This window comes from Dermacentor albipictus, chromosome 4, assembly GCF_038994185.2.
Source record: "Dermacentor albipictus isolate Rhodes 1998 colony chromosome 4, USDA_Dalb.pri_finalv2, whole genome shotgun sequence".
NCBI classification, from domain to species: Eukaryota; Metazoa; Arthropoda; class Arachnida; order Ixodida; family Ixodidae; genus Dermacentor; species Dermacentor albipictus.
The window spans coordinates 25,127,367-25,151,601 of NC_091824.1; the positions used below are offsets into that span (position 1 = coordinate 25,127,367).

The 24,235-nt window shown below is 46.7% G+C and overlaps 1 protein-coding gene across 2 annotated transcripts in view; it reads right to left on the reverse strand.

Moving 5' to 3' along the window:
- The window catches only part of LOC139059611 (uncharacterized), a 221,677-nt gene extending 197,827 nt beyond the window's left edge, over window positions 1-23,850 (reverse strand). For both annotated transcript variants that reach the window (XM_070538028.1, XM_070538027.1), the window contains exon 1: window positions 23,463-23,850. In XM_070538028.1, the coding sequence (XP_070394129.1) occupies window positions 23,463-23,725 (263 nt within the window). In that variant the 5' untranslated portion in view covers window positions 23,726-23,850. The remainder of the gene's footprint in view (window positions 1-23,462) is intronic.
- Window positions 23,851-24,235: the final 385 nt, after the last annotated feature.

Genomic DNA, 24,235 nt, shown 5'->3' on the forward strand with positions numbered 1-24,235 from the left:
CAAACATTCACTAAACAACCCTAACGCATCACATTTAGCCGCACATTGTTTCGATTGTGGATGCAATCCTTTCTTTAAGGACACAAAAATTCTTTCTAGACACAGATGCCAAACCACGAGGAAAATTATCGAGGCTTTCCACATAAAAAGATTAGGAGACACTTGCGTCAGTCATGCTTCGTTGTCTCTGTTAGATTGCGAATTCCAGTACCTTCGCAATACGTGTACTAATCTGAAATAATTTTTGTTCTTTGACTTCCACACCCACTGACATGTTTAACTGATGCTTTTACATTGTCATGTTTCTGATGCTACGGTTTTTGCAATCACCTTTATATATGTTCTTCGTTTCAATAAAAATTTAGTTGAGAGTTAGCGCTCGTCCTGTCTGCTCCTTTCTGTGTCCGTGTTTCACTTCGCGCTAGAAGCCAAAATCATGTTACCGTACCAACTCGCCCAACTGTCTATCCTATTGAGGAATGGTACTATGGGAGCGGCCCATTCAGACGTCTTGACGGCCGCCAGGATGCTATCTCGCTGTTACCATTGCAGCTCGTGGGTGACCCCACCCTTCACGGCGTACGGCAGTGGGCGAAGCTTGAGAAAACGTGCCCGGTCTTCCTCAGGTACATAGATGCCAGAAATCGTGCCGGCGAATGGGCCCACCCGTGGCTGGAACAGGGACTTGAACTCGGTTAGGAGGCTGGGGACGTCTTTCGCCGCATGTAGGCTGGCTTCCTGGTACTCTGGCAGACGAACGCCCAGTCCATGAATCCAGTTTCGGCCCAGCAGCGTCGGCGACGACCCCTTGGTAAAGCAAAGGGGAAGGGTTGCCTCCTTGTCGCCAAAGTGAACGATGGCCTGTGCCTGACGCTGGACCTGCGAAAGGTGCTCGGAGCAGCTGCGCAGCACCACGCCCGAAGGCTCGACGGACACGCCAAGGAAAGTACGCTTGAAGGGTTTTCCGGCCATTACTGACATGGTGGCCCCTGTGTCCAGCTCCATGGAAATGGGGTGCCCGCAGATTTCGATGGTCAGCATGTACGGCGGCACAGAGGACGGAGGAATGCCTTTGTGCCACATGTCGAAAATCGGCGGGCCCTCGGTCGTGAAGTGGAGCCTGGCCGCGGAAGAACTTGGGCCTGCTGCCACATGGCCTCACCGCGTACCCTTGCGACGACAACCCTGGCCGCGGGCTTATGTGGTACATGCGTTGAACCAGGCTGCTGCTGCTTACTGTTCGTCCTCCCCCTTCGGCGTATCCATGCCAGGTGCCCCGTTTTCCCGAACTCGAAGCATTGTGCTTGAGAGTACTGGCACTGTGAGGGGGAATGGGCACCACCACAGCTACCGCGGGTACTGCCCTTCATCCCCAACGTGTTGTCCGCCGCTTCCGCCGATGGTGAGCCAGTTGCAAGGGCAGTCTCGCCGGCGTACTTGGCGGCAGGTTTCATTGCCAGCGCTGCCTTAACGGCGTCGTCCAGCGAGTGGTGCGGAAGCTGCAGGGGTCTCGTCTGCATGGCGGGGTTCTTGATGCTGCAGACGAAACGGTCATGGAGCAGCGAGTCCAGTTGGTCACCGAAAAAGCAGGCACTCACTAACCCTCGTAGCGCAGCAACGAACTGCCCGAGGGTCTCTCCTTCCTTCCAGGTGGCTCCGGTTGTTGAAGCAGAAACGCTCCATGGTGGGGAGGGTGCTGGGTTGAAATGCGAGCGCAGTATGGCGAGCAGCTCACCCAGCGTCTTAACATGTGGCGTGGCTGGCTTGAGAAAGTCGAGCAGGAGGAGTGATTATGAGGGTTCCGCAGCTGGCCAGGAAAATGTGCCGCTGTTTGGCCTCAGGTGTGTCGTTTGCCAGGAAGAACACGTGGACTTGGTCCTCGTAAATTGGCCAGGCGGACTCATCTCCATCGAACGGCTTGAGCCTTTCGCACAGCGGCATGGCGGCATCAACGGAGGGCGGTGTTTTGCCCCTCGCGGCGCCGTGTTACGATCCATGGGTCCTCGTCGGCAGTGCAACGATCTGTCCGGATTCGCGAACCAGGGAGGGCTAGAGGCACCCTCCGTTAGACAGACACTGCGCAGCGTGGTGGTGACGAGCAATGACTGATTGCCAAGCAGCTGCGAACGCCGGTGTTCATTGGTGCGGTGGCCAATGTTGCCTACCGAACCTGACAGACCCCCGAGCCTAGCGGGCCAACGAAGCTTATTCCCTAGGGGGCGTACATGCTTCCTACACCCCCTTAGCCCCAGTTTGTTTGTTAACTAAAACAAACAAACGTCCAAGTTCAGAGCATAACGCTCTGCCACCATCCCAGCCAAGTCGACGGTGTCTTCTACGCAGGCGAGTAACGGTCCTTTGGCCTCCGCCGTCCAGTACTCCGCCTGGGGACCGGTATTGACAGGCCGGGTGTGGCAACGCCTGGTGCTGCCTGTGCCAGCCTCCATACCATCCTCGTCGATAGTGTAACGATCCGCCCGGGTTCGTGAACGAAGGAGGGCTCAAGGCACCCTCCGTTAGACAGTCGCTCCGTAGTGTGGTAGTGACGAACGATGGCTGACCGCTGAGCAGCTGTGCTCGCCGGTGTATTGATGCGGTGACCAATGTTGCCTACCGAGCCTGACAGACCACCGAACCTGGCGGGCCAACGAAAAATATGCCCTAGGGGGCGTCACATGCGTGTTACAGGCTATGCGAATAATGCAGTACACTTCACACTCGCATCAATAAACAAAAGTCTCGCCATCCTACTAACACAAAAACAAACATGACACACGCCGCGCTGCAATAAACAGTTTGCGTTTGTTTCAATCAGTTCACGTGGGTTTCAATTAATACGTTTGCGTGGGCTTGACTCCTCTAACACAAGGCACACGAACAGGATGGAGTCCCAGTTGTCTTGTTGCATAGTGTCTCCCACAGTCACCACTCCGCACCATGATTGTCGCAACAGCCGATACGCACTGTGTGCGTCCCAAGGTCCCCCAGAGCACACTCAACGGGAGCGACGGGAACAGTGTCAGCTACATCCTAAGCTCAGTGGATCGCACACGCAAATGAACGTCTATTTCACATGCCACACAATACATTTAGACATTATACACAACAACATCTGTCAGAGCTACATTAAAACGACCCTTAACACTTGACTCTGAACATGCGAAACGAAATCCTGCACGGCTATTTGATATAGGCAAACTAAATTAATGGCCAAAGATCAAGTAAGTTACACGTCTGAGTAAAACGTAACATCCTATTGACTAAACAAATATACAACACACCCCCGATGATTATCCGAGACGCTAACGTGCATCAGCAGCCTTGTTTAGCGCACCTTTGATGTGAAGAATTTCTATGTCGTACTTTTGGATCGACAATGCACAACGCGTCAACCTAGCACTGGAGCGAGCCGCGCGAGTCAGGAAAGTCAGCGGATTATGGTAAGTTATTATTTTCATCTTTATGCCGAATAGCCATGTATCCGAATACTCTAGCGCCCACACAATTGCAAGCACCTCCCGCTCAATCGTGGACCACTTTCGTTGCGATGGGCTCAACTTCTTACTAAGAAATGGAAATGGTCGCTAGATTTCACCTACTTTTTGGGAGAGGCAAGCGCCAACTGTCATTTCCGATGCATCCATGGCCAAACAAAAACCTTTGCCGTGGTCTAGTGCTGTCAATCCAGGAATTGACGCGAGGGCCTTTTTGTGCCTGCGCCCAGTTTGACCTGTGCCCCCGAGTTCCACGGCAGTGTGTTCGGAGCTGTTTTGTTTGTCAGCCTTGTCAGTGGTAAGACGAGTCTTGAATAGTTAGGCACATAGTCTCGATAGTGTCTAAGAAGCCCGAGAACACTCCTCAGATCACATTTCGTCTTTGGTGGTCTCAGGTGCTGGATAGCACGTACCTTATTGTCTGGAGCGCGTACAGCTGATCCTACTACACTTAAAGCATATTTATGACCCCGTGACGAAACTGACTCAAGGGGGCCTATGTAGACAAGGTAAATTACCTCAAATGGTGTCTGCGGTCTGTTCAGGGGAGCTATGGGCACATTATCGGTTTACAGCTTACGCGCATGAAGCTGACACCTATGAGAACTCTAACAATGGCGCTTCACATCAGACGCCAATGAAGGCCGAAAGAAGGCCCCTTTAGTGCGCTTTTTTGGCTTTTTTTTCTGAGAAGTGACCACCGCAAGGACTGTCGTGCGTTAACTCTGGCACTTTGCCCCGGCGCGACTTTGGTACTGCTAACTGGAGAGACCATTGCCATCTATTTGTTCCCTGTGATTAAGCAACGGACCACCGATTTCCATGTTCTGCGACCCCTCTTTCGCCTGGTGCCAAACATAGGCCAGTGACTCTTCTTTCTGCTCTTCCGCGAAAGAACCTTCTGTGAAAGGCAGAAGTTGCTCACTGTCTCCTATATTAAACGCCCCTAAAGCATCCCGACTTTCTGATTGCTGCTGCTCCTTAATTGACGTGGGATTAGTAGCTCGTGACTCCGATGCCTGTGCGCCAGCTTCCCGCTCTCCTTCACCTTCTTATGAGGCGCTTGCCCCCACTCTCAGTGTTAGTCATCCAACACTCATTGCCTGATGGTTCCTCAAATGCTCGCTGCATGGCGTTAGCGTTACGGGTAGAGCAAAGAGTCACCTGTTCTTGCTCTCTAATCGGTGAATACTGCTCCGGTACCAATTCCTTCCGGTACCAATGCCTCAATCACATTCCTTCAGATCATTCAGTAGCTCTTGCTGGTAGTGACGACGGTATTCGTAATCTTCCGGAGTGAGCAAAACTGCCACGCTAGTGGTTATCTGAACAATTACTGCGCAAAGCAATGACACACGCTGAGTAGCGCTCCCCGACGAGCCCGGAACATGGAGAGTGGTCACATACATTAGGTGTGCGGTGACACTCTGTCCAAAAGCACCAGTCAGCTTTATTCTGCCGCTGCTCTGACCCAAAATCTCACCCGATACGTTATTCGCTCGTATTGCCATGATATCTTCACCTGAATCAATGCGTGCGACGCAGGGTTTGTCTTCCACTAAAATCTCGATTCTCGGGTCACCTGTCAGTGGGTTGTTTCTAAAGGCCCTTTGGCGCGGTGGTATGGCAAGGCTCTCCACTGACCTCTAATTCAGGGGAGTTACGCCCGAAGTTTCTGCTTTCTTCGCAGTAGTGTCATGTGAAGAGTCACAATTTCTTTTTAAGTGACCCCGTTGTCCATATCCAAAACATACTATAGAATTAGGGCTGAAGCTCGACTTAGCAGCTTGCTTAGCTTGTGGCCCATAATTATGATTTCCTGATGCAGCACCGCGGGTAATTCCCTTGCCAGCTAATGTCCAGACAATCTTGGAAATTTGCGGCTAACTCTGCTATGTCGGTTGGCTTTCAACCAGCCCTTTACTTTTTGCTGGGAGACCACTGAGCGGAGATCACATGGCATTAACAGCTTTAGCTTATCAGCTATCAACAATTTCGGTAGACTATCAAACGAGAGCGCCTCTCTGCTTGTGAGGTAGCACGCGACAATTCATTTTATTTATTTATTTTCAAATACTGCAGTCCTATTCAGGGCTATTGTAGCAGGGGAGTACAGCAAACATAAGAAACCGAAACAAAGGCAGTTAAACATAATAGATAAAAAAACAAGGGGGAGCAATCTTATCACACTAGTGCTTCTACAAAATCAATCAGTGTCAATTCACGAACCCAACAGGATAACTCGTTCCTGCAGTCGACAACTCTCGCGAAATAACTGTTCTTGAACATGTGAGAACGTGTTAGTATGTGCCCTCTGCCCTCCGTGCAGAGGGCACGGAAGCACCGACAGGATGACAGGCTCACACTTGTCTTTTTTCACCCTGCAGTTACTAGCTGCCTTCATCCCCGGTTTCCGGTGCGCTGTTCGACTGGATTCGCATGGCGGACCTATCGTTCATGGTTTTGAGGCCGGCAAATTCGGTGAGCCTGTTCCCGCCACACTTCGCCCGGATCAAAGCCGCCATCAAATCTACATTTGGAACGACACCCCATTTGTATCTTCGGCTCATCACTGCGCAACCACGACAGCATCGACAGCGCCAGCAGCGGAACGCTTAAAGCCAAGCAACGCGCTCAGGGCAGTCAGAGAGCACGGGGGCACCGAAAGGATGACAGGCTCACACTTGTCTTTTTTCACCCTGCAGGTCACTTACATTTCCAAACTGCCACTTCTTTGCTTTAAATCTAGTAATTGCTTCATTGTCGTGCTTCTGTGCCCAGAAGCCTTGAATGACCCGTTCTGTTCCTTGTTCCTTTTACTGTGTGGTGACGCGGAAAGCAATCCTGGCCCATCCAAGGACGATGTCCTTGCTGAAGTACTTAAAACCGTGAGGGACCTAAATGAAAGATCTATTAGAATGGAATCTGTACAATATTCTATGTCGGAGACAATTCATGAGCTGAAACAACAGCAAAAAACTGTTTCAGATGCTATATCTGACACCCATCAAAGACTGCAGCACGTGGAAAGCCAGACGGCCATCCTCGATGAATGGAAACAGGATGTTAGCTTATTGCGCGACAAGATTGAGGGCGTAGTCACTGATATGAACACACTTCGTTCGCGACTTGATGACGCGGAAGATCGCTCACGTCGGGACAATCTGGTATTTTTTGGAGTACCGTATTCTCCGACAGAAAATTCAATGCAGTCAGAGGAAAAAGCCCTAGATTTTATAAATAACACTTTAAAACTTAGTTTAACTGGCGACCACATAGTGCGCGCGCATAGGATTGGTCATTACAGTCAACAAAATCACGGCCAATAATAGTTAAGGTTTTCTCTTATAAAACCAAAGAACAAGCTGTGTCTAAGCGCTCTCTTCTAAAAGGAAGCAGCCTGACTGTGAGCGAAGACATCTGTGAGGCAACGTGAAATATAAGACATAAATTAACGGAATATGGCAAGGGACTAAATGTACCCTACAGGCTACGTTACAAAAGACTATTCGTGGGAGAAAAATGTTATGGCTACAAACCTAGATAACGATGTAGTCTACGAAATAACACCAGGAAACAGAAATTCCGATCCTCGAATTCTGCGCTCAGGACGTGTCTTACAGAACTCGCGATAGCGAAACCCAAGGGGAGATGATTGCACTTCATCGAAGCGTGTCATTTCTGTTGTATTAACTAATATTCGCAGTATATTTAATAAAAGGAACGAATTGTGTTCTCTGGTTGATGACACTGATGCTGACATAATAGCGATAATTGAAACTTGGTTGACTAACAAAATAACAAAAGGAGAATTGTTTCATTGCCGTAAAAGATACGTTGTGTATCGGAAGGGCCGTACTGACAGAATAGGGGGTGGTGCATTACTTGCTGTTAGTAAACACGTTGAGTGCTTTAACGTACCGATAATCACTGAAATTGAATCTATCTGGCGTTGTTTACATATTAATTAAAAAAAATTATCTTAGGCATCTGCTACCGGCCACTCTCAAATAGTTCGTTTTGTGATCACCTGCATGACTGTCTAAATCAATCAACAGTAAGATTCCCCGGAGCAAAGATAATTCTTATGGGTGACTTTAACTTTCCTAACATAAATTGGTCGAGCACACGTCCCTTCTCTAAACCATCATCTAGTGAGGCTAATCAGTTTATCGTTATTTGTTCTGACTTTACCTTAGTACAAACGGTCGTTATTCGAACACGTGTAACAGGCACTGGTCATCATTACTTGATCTCGTGCTGACATCATCAGCTGATATTATATCCCCGATAACCCATTTACCTGGCCTTAGCGACCACGATACATTACATTTTACAATCACGATATCACTACCACTGAAACGTAAACGATTTAAGGAAATAAAAGGTTATAAAAAGGCAAACTTCTCGGCAATAAACAACGAACTCTCTTCCTTTCTTGACACGTTTCTACTTTGCCATCTTGATCGTTCTGTCGAGACAAATTGGCGCCTCTTTAAAGAAAAAGTGCCTGATCTAATAAATCGTTATATTCCAGTCCGATGTATATATTCAAATAGTAACGCACCGTGGTATAACAAACACCTTAGAAGATTTAGTAACAAAAAGAAACGACTATTACTATCGCTAACCAGTCACTAAAACCTGAACACTGGTTCTCATAAAAATCTGCTGCCGCCACGTACTTTTCAAATTCACGGTCTGCGAAATTTTCCTACTACAACGTTACCCTTACGAAGCTACTGCAAACTAACAGTAAGGCATTCTGGAGCTCTATGAAAGGAGATAGCACTAGAAAGGTTACTCGAACTTCACTAACTGGGAAAGCAATCGCCGACCACGCATGCGCTGACGTGCTAAAGAACACATTCGTACAGGTCTTTTCGCCGTCTTCGCAGGTTACTCCTCCTCCCGAAATACGGCCTAAAAGATACCCCCACATGGATCCCATAGCATTTAATAGTAACGGTATTAAATCGATTATAAATAAATTAGAATTGAAATCGTCATGTGGTGTTGATGGAATTAACATTAAATTTTTACACAGTACTAGTGAGTATTGCTCGATAATTTTAGAATTACTTTTTTTCTCAGTCGCTTCACAACGGCACATTGCCTTTAGATTGGAGAACGGCTAAGATCGTTTCAATTCATAAATCTGGTGATACGCATAGCCCTTCTAATTATAGGCCCATTAGTTTGACTTCAGTGCCCTGCAAGATAATAGAGCACGTAATTTATTCTCAGGTAATCAATCGCCTTGAATCTAACAACTTCTTTACATCTAGCCAACATGGTTTTCGTAAAAAATTCTCCTGTGATATACCCAGCTTCTTTGCTTTACTAACGACTTGCATTCCAACTTGGACGCAGGATATCTTACGGACTGTATTTTTATTGATTTCGCTGAAGCTTTTGACAAAGTACACCACACATTACTGCTATCTAAACTCAGCGCATGCAATTTGTAAGCGCTAATGAAGTTAATTCAACTCTAACCCCAGTTAGATCTGGTGTTCCACAAGGGTCTGCGCTTGGGCTGCTGTTGTTTTTAACCTACATTAGCGATCTTCGTGATAACATTTCGTCTAAAATTTGTCTTTTTGCAGATGACTGCGTAATATATCGTAAAATTACTAATGACACTAATATTTCATCTCTTCAGGACGATTTAAACACAGTGCATAACTGGACTATAGAATGGCACATGCAGCTTAACATCAAGGAATTTAAATCAATGCGAATATCCCGTACTAATGACGCTTGTCCTGCCTATTTACTTGATAACATTCCTTTAGAGAGCGTAAGAAATTACAAATATATGGGCGTCCATATAACCTCTAACTTATCCTGGAAGTACCATATCGACTTTATAACGAGCAAGGCTAATCGCACACTTGGATATCTTCGTAAAAACTTCTCGCTCGCACCATTCTCACTCAAATATTTGTTATACACGACATATGTCCGTCCAGAGTTGGAATATGCATCATCAGTATGGGACCCACATCATGCCATCTCAATTACCTGCCTTGAAAGTGTCCAGAATCGCTACGCTCGGCTCATACTAGCTAATTACCATCGTACGCCAAGCGTAACACAAATGAAGACTACTCTGAACCTACCTTCGCTATTAACCCGCAGGAAACAATCACGCCTATGCTTATTTCATAAAATTTACTACTGGAACGCTGCGCTTCGGTCGGCATGGATTAATCCAGCACCATTCATCTCCTCACGTAGAGGTCATACGCATAAGGTACATGTTCCTTGCTCTAATACACTAACACCTTCGCAATCATTTTTACCTGGAACATGCTACGAATGGAGCGGTCTGCCAGCATATATTGTTAGTATAAGTAATCCTGTTCAATTTAGAAGTGATTTAGTTACCTACATGTAAATCATAAAACTTGCTTTCAATATATCATGTGACTAGTCATTGTAAAGTACTATTTTTGCAAATTAACGATGTATGTATTTACCTATTATTCCCAACTTGTATATTGAAGTGTATGATGAGATTTCTATGGTGAACTATGACTACTATTTTTTGTGTTAATTAGTGAGCTAGTATAATTTTATATTTTTGTTGATACTGTGCCTTCCCTGAATATCATTTTTACCTCCTTTATGTAGCCTCTCCCCTCTATAATGTATATTTACTCTGAGGGTACTATAAATAAATAAATAAAAAGGCTTTAGGTTGAGGGCGTGGCAATGTCTGGCTGGAAGAGCACTGGCATATGTGATGTAATCATCAGCAGATAGTCGACAGCATGAGTGAATAATTGAATGTAACAGCTTCATGAAATCTATATGTCGCCTTGTGCATAGAAGAGATAAGTGCAAGGAATTCACTGCCGATGAGGCCGAAAAATCATGATCGCAGCGATAACAAATGAAGCGAACAGGCTTCCTTTGTACCAATTCGACTTCGTTGATGTCGCACACATTATACGGGTTCCAGACGCACGAAGCGTACTCTAATACAGGACGAATGAGCGTTTTATGCATTAGTAATTTGGTGTGGTTTGGCGATTTAGATAATGTTCGTCTCAAGTAACCTAATTTTCTTAGTGGTATAGATGTGATGTGATCAATATTCTGGGACCACTGCATGTTGTGCGTGAAGATAACTCTAAGGTATTTGTACACCTGTGCCCGGAGAACTATTGTGTTATTGAAAGCGTACACATGCTGTGACGGAAGTAATTGCTGAGAAGGAACATTGCATCCAGGTGCGCCGCAACTTGGCTCCAAGTCTCCTCGGTTTCGCTTTTGATTTCGAGAAACATTCTCTCGTACTCACTTGGGGTCATCTGCAGTGCCTTTTAAACTCTAGATTTCAGGTCTGAGTAACGTATACACCAGTCTCCGATTGATTAACAACAAATGTTCGCATCTTATAATTTAAGAATGGCAATATAATCGTGCCCTGCATTTCCTCAGGTACACTCAATGCCACAAAAAGAGCGTCCACCTTCTTGAACCAGGCGGGAACCATTGGCTCATTAGTGGGCATGGGGGCAAGGGTTGGTTTCAACTCTTTCGCGTATCATACCATTCCGGTGTGCTGTTTCCGGTTCTCCGGCTCCTCTGTCGAGGCACGCGACGACCTCATGTTCTCTAGCTCTAGCTTGAGATTTAACAACTCTATCCCAAGCATCAATTCGTGGGTGCGATCCGATTCGTTAACACCGTCACCTTCCATCACGTTTTTATATGAATCCACCATCTCCGAGAGTGTGCCTGAACGCAAGTGCATTCACTGAAAAGGATCTCGAGAGAGCACAAAATGAGTCTCACCTTGTAGTAATGCGTTACCCGGTGGTATTGTCAGCTGCATCAGTTTTGTCTCCGACGGTCGCCGTGCCGGAGTCTTTCGGTGCTCCAAATGCTCCACCTGACCACCCCTGGCGTTGCCTCGCTCAGTCGCGTCGGCGTTCCTTGCTGCCCTGCTCCTGATGTACAACACCACGGCCCCCCCCCCCTCCCTCCAGCCACTCAACGAAATTCTTCGGCTTTGCCCTCGTTCATTGACGCGCAGCAGGTCTCGTTCCGCTCAGCTCCTGTCTCGGAAATATTGTATGGAAGGCTCATACGGGATGCCAGTAGTGCATGCCACGTACCAGCAGGTGTCTAAGTTGCAGTCAGCCTTTAGTCAGTTTCACCAGACTTAAACACTCTCCTCGCTGCGAGCTGTCCAATCCTAGGGTCGATTGCGCCAGTTAATTTTTCCTTTATCCTCTGGTAGCTTCAACACTGGTTAAGGAGGGAAGGTGTTTAAAGTCCGAAGTCGGCGTCCCTTGATGATTCGAGTGCATAGTGGTAGCCCGAAGGAAGAGGCGTTGTCGGGTAAAGAGGCGCTTTATTCGAAGGCAGAGGTGTCTGTCGGAGTCCAAGCTCGACACTCCGCTCCCTTCCACACGACCAAAACTTGACTTTTTCAACCCTCAAAATCACAAAAGAGCCACAAACCAGCCAGCCCCATTGCAACCAATAGCACAACATTCGTGCCGCACAAGGCATAGGTGGAAACAGTGGTGCACTTTACAACACGCCAGGGGATGGGTTTGCTTAAAGACACGTGTCTTCTCTCTCTTCGCTACGTTAGGACCCAAGTGTCCGCCTTGATGTCCTCCCCTTTTCTTCTGCAAGTGGCCGCCATGCAAGCCGCCGAGAATGTTGCCCCCGAAACCACGGCTTATTGACGGAACGTCTGCCGGACAGTGGGCTGCCCTGCCAGTACTAAGAAAACTCTGTCCCCCATGCAGTTGTGGGCCGGTTCGCTTGAAATCCAAACACCATAATCGTGACCCGATGGCGGTCACACACAAACGCATCCATCGGTCATAGCCGGCTAACTGGTCGCAAAAATGCCGCCGTTTTCCCAAGGCATTCTCAGAAGGCGCGCGCGGATGCCAAACATTGACACTCAAACCGGATGGGCACTGGCAGGTCGCCAAATTTCCGTGACCGAGACGGCCCAAAGGACATGTGAGAAACGCATGGACATTAGCGGTGGCCGTGACCTCAAGAACCCCTTACCTTTTGTCTTCACGCCCGTCTCCACGAACGCTCCCCTTCAGCTCGGACCGTCTTCCCTTTTGTTCCGAGCGAGGGTGCAGATTTGGCACCTCTTCTACGGTGAAATCACTACTCCGATTTTTCTCCATGCTTGACTCGCCATGGTTGCTCATTGGCTATGGTGTTAGGTTGCTGAGCACGAGGTCGCAGTATCGAGTCCTGGTCGCGGCGGCCGCATTTCGATGGGGGCGAAATGCGAAAACACCCGTGTACTTAGATTTAGGTGCATGGTAAAGGCCGATCCACACGATGGACCAAATTGCTCTTTTGGACCATGGTCCGAGCATCACGTGATAGGAGGTCACCAGTTCGTGCGTACAGCCGTTGGCCCGTTCAAGGCCGCGGCCTTCGCAGTCCAATAAATCGCCGAGGCTTTGCCCGCTTTAGTTTTGGCGGCGGAGCACATGCGACGGAACGGCTAGCACGGGCTACAGTTCGGCAGCAGCGCAGCGTCCATACAGCGCTAATAGCCATCGTCTGCTTTTGCAGGAAGCATGCTGCATCTGATCCGACATATCAGCAAGAAGTGAAGGAGCGACACAAGGGCTAATCGGAGGCATCACGTGACAGTCGAGACTACCACTGCCACCTTCCACAAAAGGGCGTCACCGTGCCCCTATAAAACGCGACGGAATGGCTAGCACAGGCTACAGTTCGGCAGCAGCGCACCGTCCATACAGCGCTAATAGCCATCGTCTGCTTTTGCAGGTGAGCTAGCTGCTTAGGCGTCGAGCGTTTATTGGATTGTCCTGTGTGCTGCTGCCGAACAAAGTGTGTGTCGATATTGACGTATACTTGCTTTGTTGTGTGAGCTAGTCTGGTAAAATGCATGTGAAAGAGTTGTGCCGACAACTAGAGAATTTCAAGCGGGACATGAGAACGGAACTCAGAGAATTGAAAGACAGCGCAAATTTTTGTTCCACTGCATGCGTTGCAATGCAGGGCCTCACGAAAGATATAGCTGATTTGAGGGCTGAGTTCAAGGAGCTAGTGAAACATAATGTTCATTACAAGGCAGAGAAGGAAAGGTTGCCACAAAGAGTAAATGAACTAGAACAGTATCAAAGAGCCAATAATTTAGAAATAAAGGCGTGCCCGGTGGAAGTGACGTCATGACAGTGATAGAAAGAATTGGAGTAGCGGTTGGCTAGAGCATTTCAGAAAGTGATATTGACACGTGTCACTGGGTGTCAACTGCAAAGACTGGCGTCAAAAACATTGTTGTGCGCTTCGTGCAAAGAATGAAAAGAAACCGTGTGCACATGAAGGCAAGAAAAAAGCAGCTAACTTGTAAAGAGCTTGGCTTCACCTCAGACAACTCAGTGTACGTCAACGACCATTTGACGCAACAAAACCAAAAGCTTCTCGCGTCTGCGCGACAGAAAAGGACGGAAACAAAGTGGAAATATGTCTGGACTGCCAATGGCGTGGTGCTCGCTCGGAAAGATGATGGCTCGCCCATTCTGCGCATCACCACTATTGAAGACTTATCTAAAATGACCTAATGATAAACTATGACACTAATATGGCATCTACTCATTCATCTGATCACCAAGTGACAGACGCTTATTATGACATGCAAAAGCTGAACAAGAATTTTCCGGATGCAAGACGTTATCCTGTATACATATTAATACAAGAAGCATGAGAAACAAGCTGGATGAAATTATTGAGTTAATAGAATCAAAATCCGAAAAATTTGATGTTGTTCTTTTCACGTAAACATGGTTAACTGCAATAGATCCTGTTCCACAGCTTTCAGGGTATAGCTCGCATCATGCAAGAAGAGAAAATAAAGCCGGTGGAGGGGTAGCAGTTTATGTTAAAGAACCGTTGAAGTTAGTTGTCATTGATGAATTTTCTGTTATAACTAATGATATGGAATGCTTGACCATGTACCTAAATAATACTATTGTAATTGTCGTATATAGGCCCCCGACTGGAGACAAGGCCACATTTTGTAGTTTTATGGAAAGGCTACTGCTTTTGATCCGATCAACTAGTGAGACTTGTGTAATTATGGGGGATGTGAATGTCAACATGATCACTGATAGCACATGGTCGCTCGAACTCAAAACATTCTTCTCTTGTTACGGCTGTAGTAATTACATTACTGCACCAACAAGGGTAACAATCAATAGTGCTACATTGTTAGACATATGCGTTTCGAACTTAAAGGAATGTGATGTCAAGTCGGGAATACTAATATCAGATGTAAGTGACCATTAACCTGTGTTTTGTCTTATACCTAAAGACCCTCACAAACAAAAAAAATGAATGCAAAACGCGATTCCGTAGAATAATTAAATCAAATACTCTAGGGCAATTCCGATGTCTCCTCCAGTGCTTTGACTGGCAAGAAATCTATATTGAAACAGATGTGAACAGAGCGTTTGCTCAATCTCAATGAAATGTGCTTGCGTGCAATGATTTGGCTTTTCCACTACAGCCAGCTGCTTCCAGAAAGAAGCATAAAAAGGCGCGCAAACCTTCGGTCGACAAAGACTTGTATGAACGCATCAAAAAGAAAGACGCTATGTTTCACACCTTCATCCGCACGCGGCAGCTTGACCTATTCGCGACGTACAAGAAATTTAGGAATGAAGTAGAAGGTGATTTAAAGAAAGCAAAGTGTGATAACTATGAGCGCCTTTTCACGAATATACGAAGCAATCCGAGAAAAATATGGGATGCCGTTAATGATATAACAGGAAAAAATCCAAACGCGCATCCGCAAATGACATGCTTAAACGGACGGGAAATAGAACGTGCGGAAATGGTTAGCTGCATGAATACGCATTTTATTAACGCTGGTATGAACCCTGCACACGTTGCAATCGGAAACGATCACAGGTTTTCCACACCACGTATATCAAACTCACTTTTTCTCAAACTGACATGTGTGAGTGAAGTACGTGATCTTATCAAGACATTAAAGCATGATGTTTCAGCTGGCGTAGACGGTGTCAGTCCTATTCCGGATAAATATGTGTCACACGAAATAGGGCCAGCACTCGTTCATGTTGTAAACTTGTCTCTTAGCACAGGCGTTTTTCCAGACGAGCTTAAGGTAGCACGTGTCACACCAATTTAGAAAGGGGGAAGTGCAGACCAATTGTTGAACTACAGGCCAATTTCAGTTCTCACGGTATTTTCAAAACTTTTCGAAGGTGTTATCTGTGCAAGATTATTAAACTTTTTTGCGAAACACAACGTTATTGCGCAATGCCAATACAGTTTTCAAAAAAATGAGTCAACTGAGCAAGCCTTACTGGATATTAAAGATCGAATTATTGCTAACGTCGAACAGAAGAAGTTAACGCTTGGCCTGTTTTTGGACCTGAGAAAGGCGTTTGATTCGATTGACCACTATATCCTAACTGAAAAATTGGAAAGCTACGGAGTTCGAGCCGTTGCAAATGACTTGATAAAACGTGTGTATGTAATAGAAAACAGTTCGTGCATCTGGGAACTACTGCATCTGACATGCTTACCCTACATCAAGGTGTCCCACAAGGTTCAAAGTTAGGACCATTAGTATTTCTAATTTATGTTAATGCCATTACAAATTTATCAGGTTCACAAACATTGGCAATGTATGCAGATGATACAAATGTGTTCTTTACAGCTGATAACACAACAGATTTACAGCAGTGTGTAAATGAACATACAATTCTGTTATCTGACTGGTTGGCGACCAACAAACTCCAGCTTAACGCAACTAAAACAACCTACATTATATTTAGGGCTCCTAATAAAAGAATTGATAGTAGAATATAAGTAAAATTTAACAAGTACCTCATTAAACAGGTCAAACAACAAAAGTTTCTGGGAATACATTTCAGTGAAGATTTGTCATGGAATACACATGTAAATTCCCTTTGTGATGAATTATCAAAAAACATCGGTGTAATCTATAAAACTGCACACCTGATCCCTCTATGGCTGAAAAAACAACTCTATAATGCACTTATTTATTGAAAGCTTTGCTACGGGATATTGGTTTGGGGTACAACCACCAGAACAAATTACACGAAATTGATTGCCTTACAAAAAACAGTTATCCGTTTATATGCAAATTACTGTGGCCGTTTTTCAGATCTAAGAACCGCTCCACTATTCCAAAAATATGATATTCTGCGTGCGGACAGGATCTATTATATGCAAATTCTTCCGAAAATCCGAAAAAGAAATCCAAGCGCTCCATGTAGTGAATGTAAACTCTCCGGATACTCCTTGCGACACAGCTCACGACACACACCAAAAGCAAGGACCAATTACGGGAAAAAAAAAACATTTCTCTATCAGTCCACAAAAGTAATGAACAGTTTCAGTGCATCTGTATCCTTAACCACTTCTTTACAGGCATTTAAAGAAAGAATAAGAGATTGGTTAGATAGGGAAGACATATACTTTAAAATTTGAATGAATGCGTGTAATTAAATGAAAAATGTTTCTGCCATGAATTACATATTTTTTCCTTTCAGGATTCACATATTTCATTTAATATGTATTGTTGGGTTTTGTATTACCAAAAATATGCTTGCATCCACGTATTGTTCCCAGTGTTTTATTACCTTCGGCACGCAAGTATGATGTTTTTTTTCTCTTTTTGGCCCATGTTGTTGCTCCATATTGCTGCATAAATTAGCTGACGTTTATTTCATGTATAATTGTACAATTTTAGCATTCCATTAGAATCTCAAATACTTACTTGCAATTAGCCGTTGTCGTACATTGTACCATATATTTGAAGAATCGAATGACCATGAACATTGCTACCATGAAGTTTCACAGTAACCAACGCTGTTGTAAGGCGCAAAATTGTGCAGATGTGTGTGACCTGCTGTCAAACCTGTCGTTCGCGGGGGCTGAGACCTTTGTCAGGCTTTATGCCTTTAGTCTCAGTCTACCCTCGTTTGAATGAACGAGAAATAAAATTCAACATCATTCAACATCAAAGCGCAGTGATTTTGGCGTAGTCAACGAATGTTGTCCGGCAACAGAGTTTTCGGCTCAGCAAAAGCCAGTCAAGCCAGTCAAGCCAGTCGTCAGCCGTTGCGCCTACACGTGCGTGCAGCAGATATATCGTTAAACACCGTGTCCTCTTGGAGTGACGAGGAGGTTTTCTTATTTTGTATACCTCGTTGAACAGTTCCCGGCGTTGTGGGACTGGAGCCCGAATGATAACACTAACACTCTGGCCGAGAGTGTAGCTGGTTGGTCTGCTCTGCCGACTGCTATGGCGGTCCGCCATGTGGATGTGCTCTGCGCCGGACCGGACCACGGCGGGTCATGACGTCGCATTACGTGACCGATCGGCCCACAGACTTGGTCCGTCGTGTGGATCGGCCTTAAAGCACCACAGGTGGTCGACATTTCCTGCATCCCCCACTACGGCGTCTCTCATAATCAGAAAGGGGTTTTGGCACGTAAAACTGCAGAATTTAATTTAATTAGTTTTCCACGCGTCGGTGTCTCCCGCGTAACCACTTCGCGGAACCAACCCGCGTCCTTTGTTTCCGTTTATTGGCCGATACAGCTACGGATCGCGGTATCCAATGGGATCATCGAACGTTTTGACCACCAACCGAAGGCTTCACTCATGGCTTCAACTTTTCATTCACCATGGATCAAGCGCCTTCCTTTCGTTATGCTTGGCATCCGCACCCCTCTTCGCAGTTACTCTTCCACCAGCGCCGCCGAGCTTACGTTTGGCACAACTCTGCGAGTCCTTGGCAAATACTTCAACGACTCGCCCGCTGTAGCTGCTGACGTTTCCGACTACGACTGCTGTCTACGCAGCGCTATGCATACTGCCCCCCTCCCCCCAACAACGACGTTCTTCCCGGCATGTTTAAGTCAACCCTTGGCCTTGACAACTGCAGGCACGTTTTTGTGCGCTACGATGCTGTGCATCCTTCCTTACAGCCCGCGTATGATGGTCCGCTAAAAGTACTCAAGCGTCCTCCTCAACACTTCCTATTGCTCATCAGTTGCCTGGAAGATATGGTCTCCGTCGACCTTCTGCAGCCTGCCTACTTAGACTTTGGCGCTTAAGTCGCTTCTGCTGTCACATTCCCTCCTGACCAGAGCAGTGCTGCTTGCTACCACCACCATCCACGCTTCGGCATTCGTCCAGCTCACGGCTTCCTCGCTAGAAGGAGGGTCCTGTAAGGCACTACTACGTGCCACAATGGTCCGGTCACAAAAGACGATGAGGACGCGCGCAGCCCGCTGACGGTGGGCGAGCAAATGAATTGGTGGAATCAGGGTTCCACCTGATTGAGCGCGCTGGGCTAAAGGTATAATTTGTGGACACCAGGCACCAGCATCTGTCCAGTTTTTCTTCAACCACAGATGTCTGCTTCGTATGGGCGCCGACCCACACCACCGCGCTTGCCAGCAGCGAGGCGGCGCGCGGGCCAATTGGAGGGCTTACAGACCGAGCTGCCACCATCACTAGCACCACAGCCGCCTCACCCATGACGTCGGGCGAGGGGTGAGAGTGGAAGGATCACCTGAGGAGTTACAGAAAAATCACACAACACCACAGACAGGCGAGGCACACATTTCGTCCACCACACCAGAAAATAAACAAGAGACAGGTGGTCGGTCGGTGACAGCTGCAGACAAGAACGTTTCCAAACACAGTGATCTTCAATATCTATTTCCAGAGCTTTGTTCGTCAAAGCAGTGTACGTTTTCTGAGGCCAGAGTGACCCTGCAACACATGGTATGGGAGTGCTAACAAGAGGGGGAGGGGGGGAGTTCAGACATGAACGTAGCCTTGAACCAAACGCACTGGAAGATTACGCCGCTGAGCTCTGCCCTCGAAGACCAACTCTGGGCCGTGTAACGGGTCGAGGAAGCCGCCCAAGCTCAAAAGATCGTGGTCAACGCATACGGGGGGATAATCACCTAAATTGCCGAAAAACTCGCCGGACTTTTCAATAAAGTTCTTCTTCTACTTCTTCTTGAATACCACCCCGTAAAAGTGGATGTATAGCGAACCGGTGGCCGACATTATGCAAGCCCCACCACCCGAAGCCACGTACGTCACGCGCGCACGCACGTGTACGGAAGTGCAGCTTGCATCGCCATTTTTAGACCCTGCGCATCTCTGTCACGACGTGGGTGCGGCCCGCCGCGCTAACGCAGGCCCTAAAGGACCACAATAAACTCCACTGATCCATCCATCTATTCGCCGAGCGCTAATGCATTATTGAACTAAATGAACTTTTGAAAGGTAATTGTGTCAGAAAATGTGAAAAGAAACTTAGACACAAGCTGTACGTATGACAGCTTCAGATTTATATTCGTATATACGAGAAAACAAAAACCTTTACGCGGAAACTCAAAGCCAGCCGCCGTTTGAGGTCTTTTTAAAGGAGCCGTGCCGCTAGGGGGCGGTGCCTTTACCCCAGCACACATGATCTTTCTTATAGGTCCTCCACCTAGCGCAAGTGCATTATCGAGCTAGCTGAATTTCTAAAAGCGAAATTTGTCAGGAAATTGCAGTGGCGTTGCATTGAAGGTGAATATCATAACAGCAAAACTGTGAATAACGAAACTAACTTTGTATTAGGCGAACTTGTGCCCACAAAAGCAAGTTGCACTCAAAGTACAGCGATCGTAGCGAACACGGTTGGCAATCGTCGAAATCTGATCAGTGAGTCAAGTGCAGCCGGCTTTTATACATCACTCGTCGAATGTTCCAGTGAGATCGCTTGTGCCCGCGTGGTTTCTAGAAACTACTACACAATTCGTGTCGTGCATAAAATCTGATAATACAAGGTTTGCTGAGGACATACATAGCATATCGAATGAACGACAACATTCGTATGAGTTCCAAATCACGCAGGCGCGTCTTGTGCTGAGCGATAATGCTTAACATTTGCTAGCCGGAGAACGGTGGTCACAAGAAAAAGATGAACAAGCTCACATGTCGATATCCGCACTACAAATTGCAGAGCACAGGGATAAATTGCAGGACCGATGTCAGGATAGCCGTGCTTAATAGCATATTTTTAATCGAAGCGTCCTTTTCGAACCCTCCCAGACCTTTATGACCACGGCAGCTAGATGCTGCTAAGTGCTGTTGTCATATCAACACTGATCACTGAGCATTTACCTGGATTACTTTCGGTTAGCAAGTCTACAATTTCTTCTGAATGTCCTATCAGGAAGGGGTCTTCAAGACGAACTGTAGATAGGACATTATGCAAAAAAGTGGACGCAATGTACTGCCACGTTCCTTTTTAGTTCATCTGGAAGACCACTTCCTGATAAGACATTCAGAAGAAATTGTAGGTTTCTTAACTGAGAAAGCTGTCGTCATACCCAAGTAGTTTTCAATCGAAAGAAAATTAATTACGCGCTCGATGGTGGGATCGAACATCGGTCCCTGAAGCACAGCAGCCAGATTATCGAGCGGTTTGGCTAGAATTGCACGCATTCTTATATCATGGCAAGGGCAAAAAGTTTCTTTGAGATTAACGTTGTGTGTGTGATTGCGTAGCACGGGTAGGTACCAGTGTCTTTTAGGCAGAAGATGCATTGATGGAATAGGCAAATTTAGAACACTAGGTTAGGTGCATCACGAAATCTTCACGTAGATTCCAAGATGTGCGTTGAATATGCATACCTTTTACAGCTCAGCTCTTATGTGCCCGTTCCTGCGGCAAGCGCCGGTGTCCCTCGTGACCGAGCGAACGAACACAGCAAAGGATGAAAGTGCGAACGTGGAGCGCAGTGGCGGGTGAAAGACGGCGATAGCGGAGAGCACGGGGAACATAGCGGCAGTGGAGAGTGCAGTGGAATAGTGAGGCGGAAATGCATTGAAGCCATTGTAGCGTAATGGAACATGGACAAATAAGAGGACAGGACACCACGGGAGCTATGAGGGCAAAAGTGAAGGAGAAGGCTATGACGGAAGCGTGAGCAGAAATGCATAGTGATGCGCAACATGGGCTATGCCACGACGATGGCTACGGGGTGGCGCCAGTAGAGCACGCATCGTCTGTTGACCAAAACATCGCCGATACCATATATGGCAACAAAGCGCTGCATGAGGGGAGGTCTGTCTGCAGTGGCTACTTTCAATCGCGTTCACAGGTCACCCATGCCATGCCCCGATCAATCCCCAGATTAGTGAGGCAATCACGCCTCACATTGCTCCGCCTCACAGATTGTCCGTGCCAGCCAATATATTGCAAAATGAAAACACGTATAGAGCTGCGCTCAAATTTTCCACTAGAGAGGATCGTACTCGTCGGTGAATTTTTCCTCCCTTTAACAGAACCATCGAAGATCATGTAGGCTTCTTTTTAAAGTAGGATAGGTTGGTGGGCGGCTTGGTTCGTCTAGGAGATCTAGGGGATACATGTTAGTGCGACGTGGAAACCGAGACTTAGTACAGTGGCTACACAGAACATAACTCAAAGGGCGTAACTGATACAAGGACACAGAAAGACACAAGTATAACAGAAGAATCGCTTGTTCTGTGGTATTGTCCCAGGACAAGCGGTTGTTCTGTGGTATTTGTCTCTGCGTGTCTGTGCATCAGTCGTGCTGTTTGAGTCTGGTTTTGTAGATGAAAGAACTATTCCTCACCAAGCCGTCACTATTCAGAGAGAGTAGCCAAGAACAAAGCGAGCAGCAAATTTAATCTGTTTATTTGTAGATTGAAGTCACAGGGAAACAACACCTGGGCATTCGTGCAGCAGCCATGCTACAAGGTCACAGCAAATAAAAATAAATTGTGGGGTTTTACGTGCCGAAGCCACTTGCTGATCAGGAGGAACGCCGTAGTGGAGGACTCCGGAAATTTCGACCACCTGGGGTTAACGTCCACCTAAATCTAAGTACATGGGTGTTTTTGCATTTCGCCCCCATTGAAATGCGGCCGCCGAAGGTCACATCAATCCATTAAATAGTCGGAAATCATTTCGGAAGCGATAAACAGACGTATCAGTATCGCGGTTGCCTCCAGTTTATTTAATACAGAAAGCCTCCAAAGTTCTCGTGCCAGCATGTCGCTACTTTTCCGAAGAATTGTTATCTCACGAAGAAGTGTTTATCCTACTCATTATTCAGCTCGCATTATATAAGGTATTTTGAAACAGTATGCTTACTCCCGTCTACTAAATGTTTGTTGCCACGTAGCGTTAATAAGTATCACCTTCATTTTTTAACGCTAATGTTTCTTTAGGACACGCGCAATGACCAAGAGCCGACAGGCAACACTGGTATGTCTGCTGTGGGTAGCAATAGCATTCACTAACCCCTACAGCTATCGTATTCTAATGGCGGACTCTCTGATGTGCGCTTAGCGCAAGTACAAGAGACCATTAGTCATCTTAGTCATCGTCTGTGCCACTGTTTTCGCTTTGACAGCTAACCTCAGACTCTCTAGGGTGCCTTGAATGGACTGGACGATAGGCCATTCGCAGAAGCAAAGATCTTGGGAGCTTGGCCTCACAGTCCATTAGCCCGGAAAGCTATTCGAGTGCTTCTTCGCTACCTGAAGGCAACAGATTTGAGTGCCCGACTGTAGACATCCTGCACCTTAGTGCATGTGAAAGTGCGATATAGACTCATGTTTCTCTCTCTCTGTCTCTTTCACTTCCCCATCCCCCTCCCCACGTGTAGGGTAGCAAACTGGACTCAATCTGGTTAACCTCCCTTCACTTCCTTCCTTCCTTCCTTCTCTGTCTCTCTCTCTCTATTGTGAAAAGTTTGGTGCTCGCGAGATTAAACTGAGAAACCAATGCACGAACACATAAGGCGGCGTATGGGCCATGTACCGGTTTGCATTTCCATATTTTTTTTTCGAAGTCGCAGATGTTATAAGAGAAAGAGGACGTGGTAACATACCGCCCCGCCGCGGCTTCGAGCTCCGCGAGAGCCCTGCGGCATCCATCGCTCGAACAGGGGTCATCCAAGTCCCTGGCGTTCTTCTGGAGAAGAATTCCAATACCGAAAAGCAGCACCGTTGACACCGTCAAGAATGCACCTTGAGCGGCCAGCAGCGTGGCACATGGGACAGCCAAGGATGGTGCACCAGGTTCCGCGCTACGCATCGCCGACCGTGCTCGAGCTATGCGCCGATCGTACGTGCTCACGGTAGAGCTGGTCATTGTCGTCGTACAACGACAGTCTCCTTACGTTGTTGTTGAGAGCAGCCCGCTGTCAAAGCACACTTTCTCTGAACAGAAGCGCGACTTGAAACTGGACGATCCAAAGCCTGACACGCACTTTGCGCGTCGACTTTGTCTTCTTCCTTGTGCAAGCTAACAACGTAAAGGAAATAAAAAAAAAGAACACGTCATTAGCTATATACGAGACGCACAGTTTACAAGATGCATGCCTAAGATTTGTGTTAAAATCGCTTCGTAATCCTCAGTTGATAATTCTTGGTTGTATTACGCGGCCGTGCTTCTATTGTCAATCAATTTATCTTAGAAATGAAGTACCGCCTGCTTACTGTTCTTGCTCCTTGCTTTATTATGACTTGAAGATGCAGCAAGTCATTGCAACTATAGGGGAAGTGACCACAAATACTTGCTCGGTCACAGCGAACGTTCTTTAAAAAGCATAGGAAAAGAAGTTACTGCAGATACTAAACCCCCTTGTTATTATTATTCTTA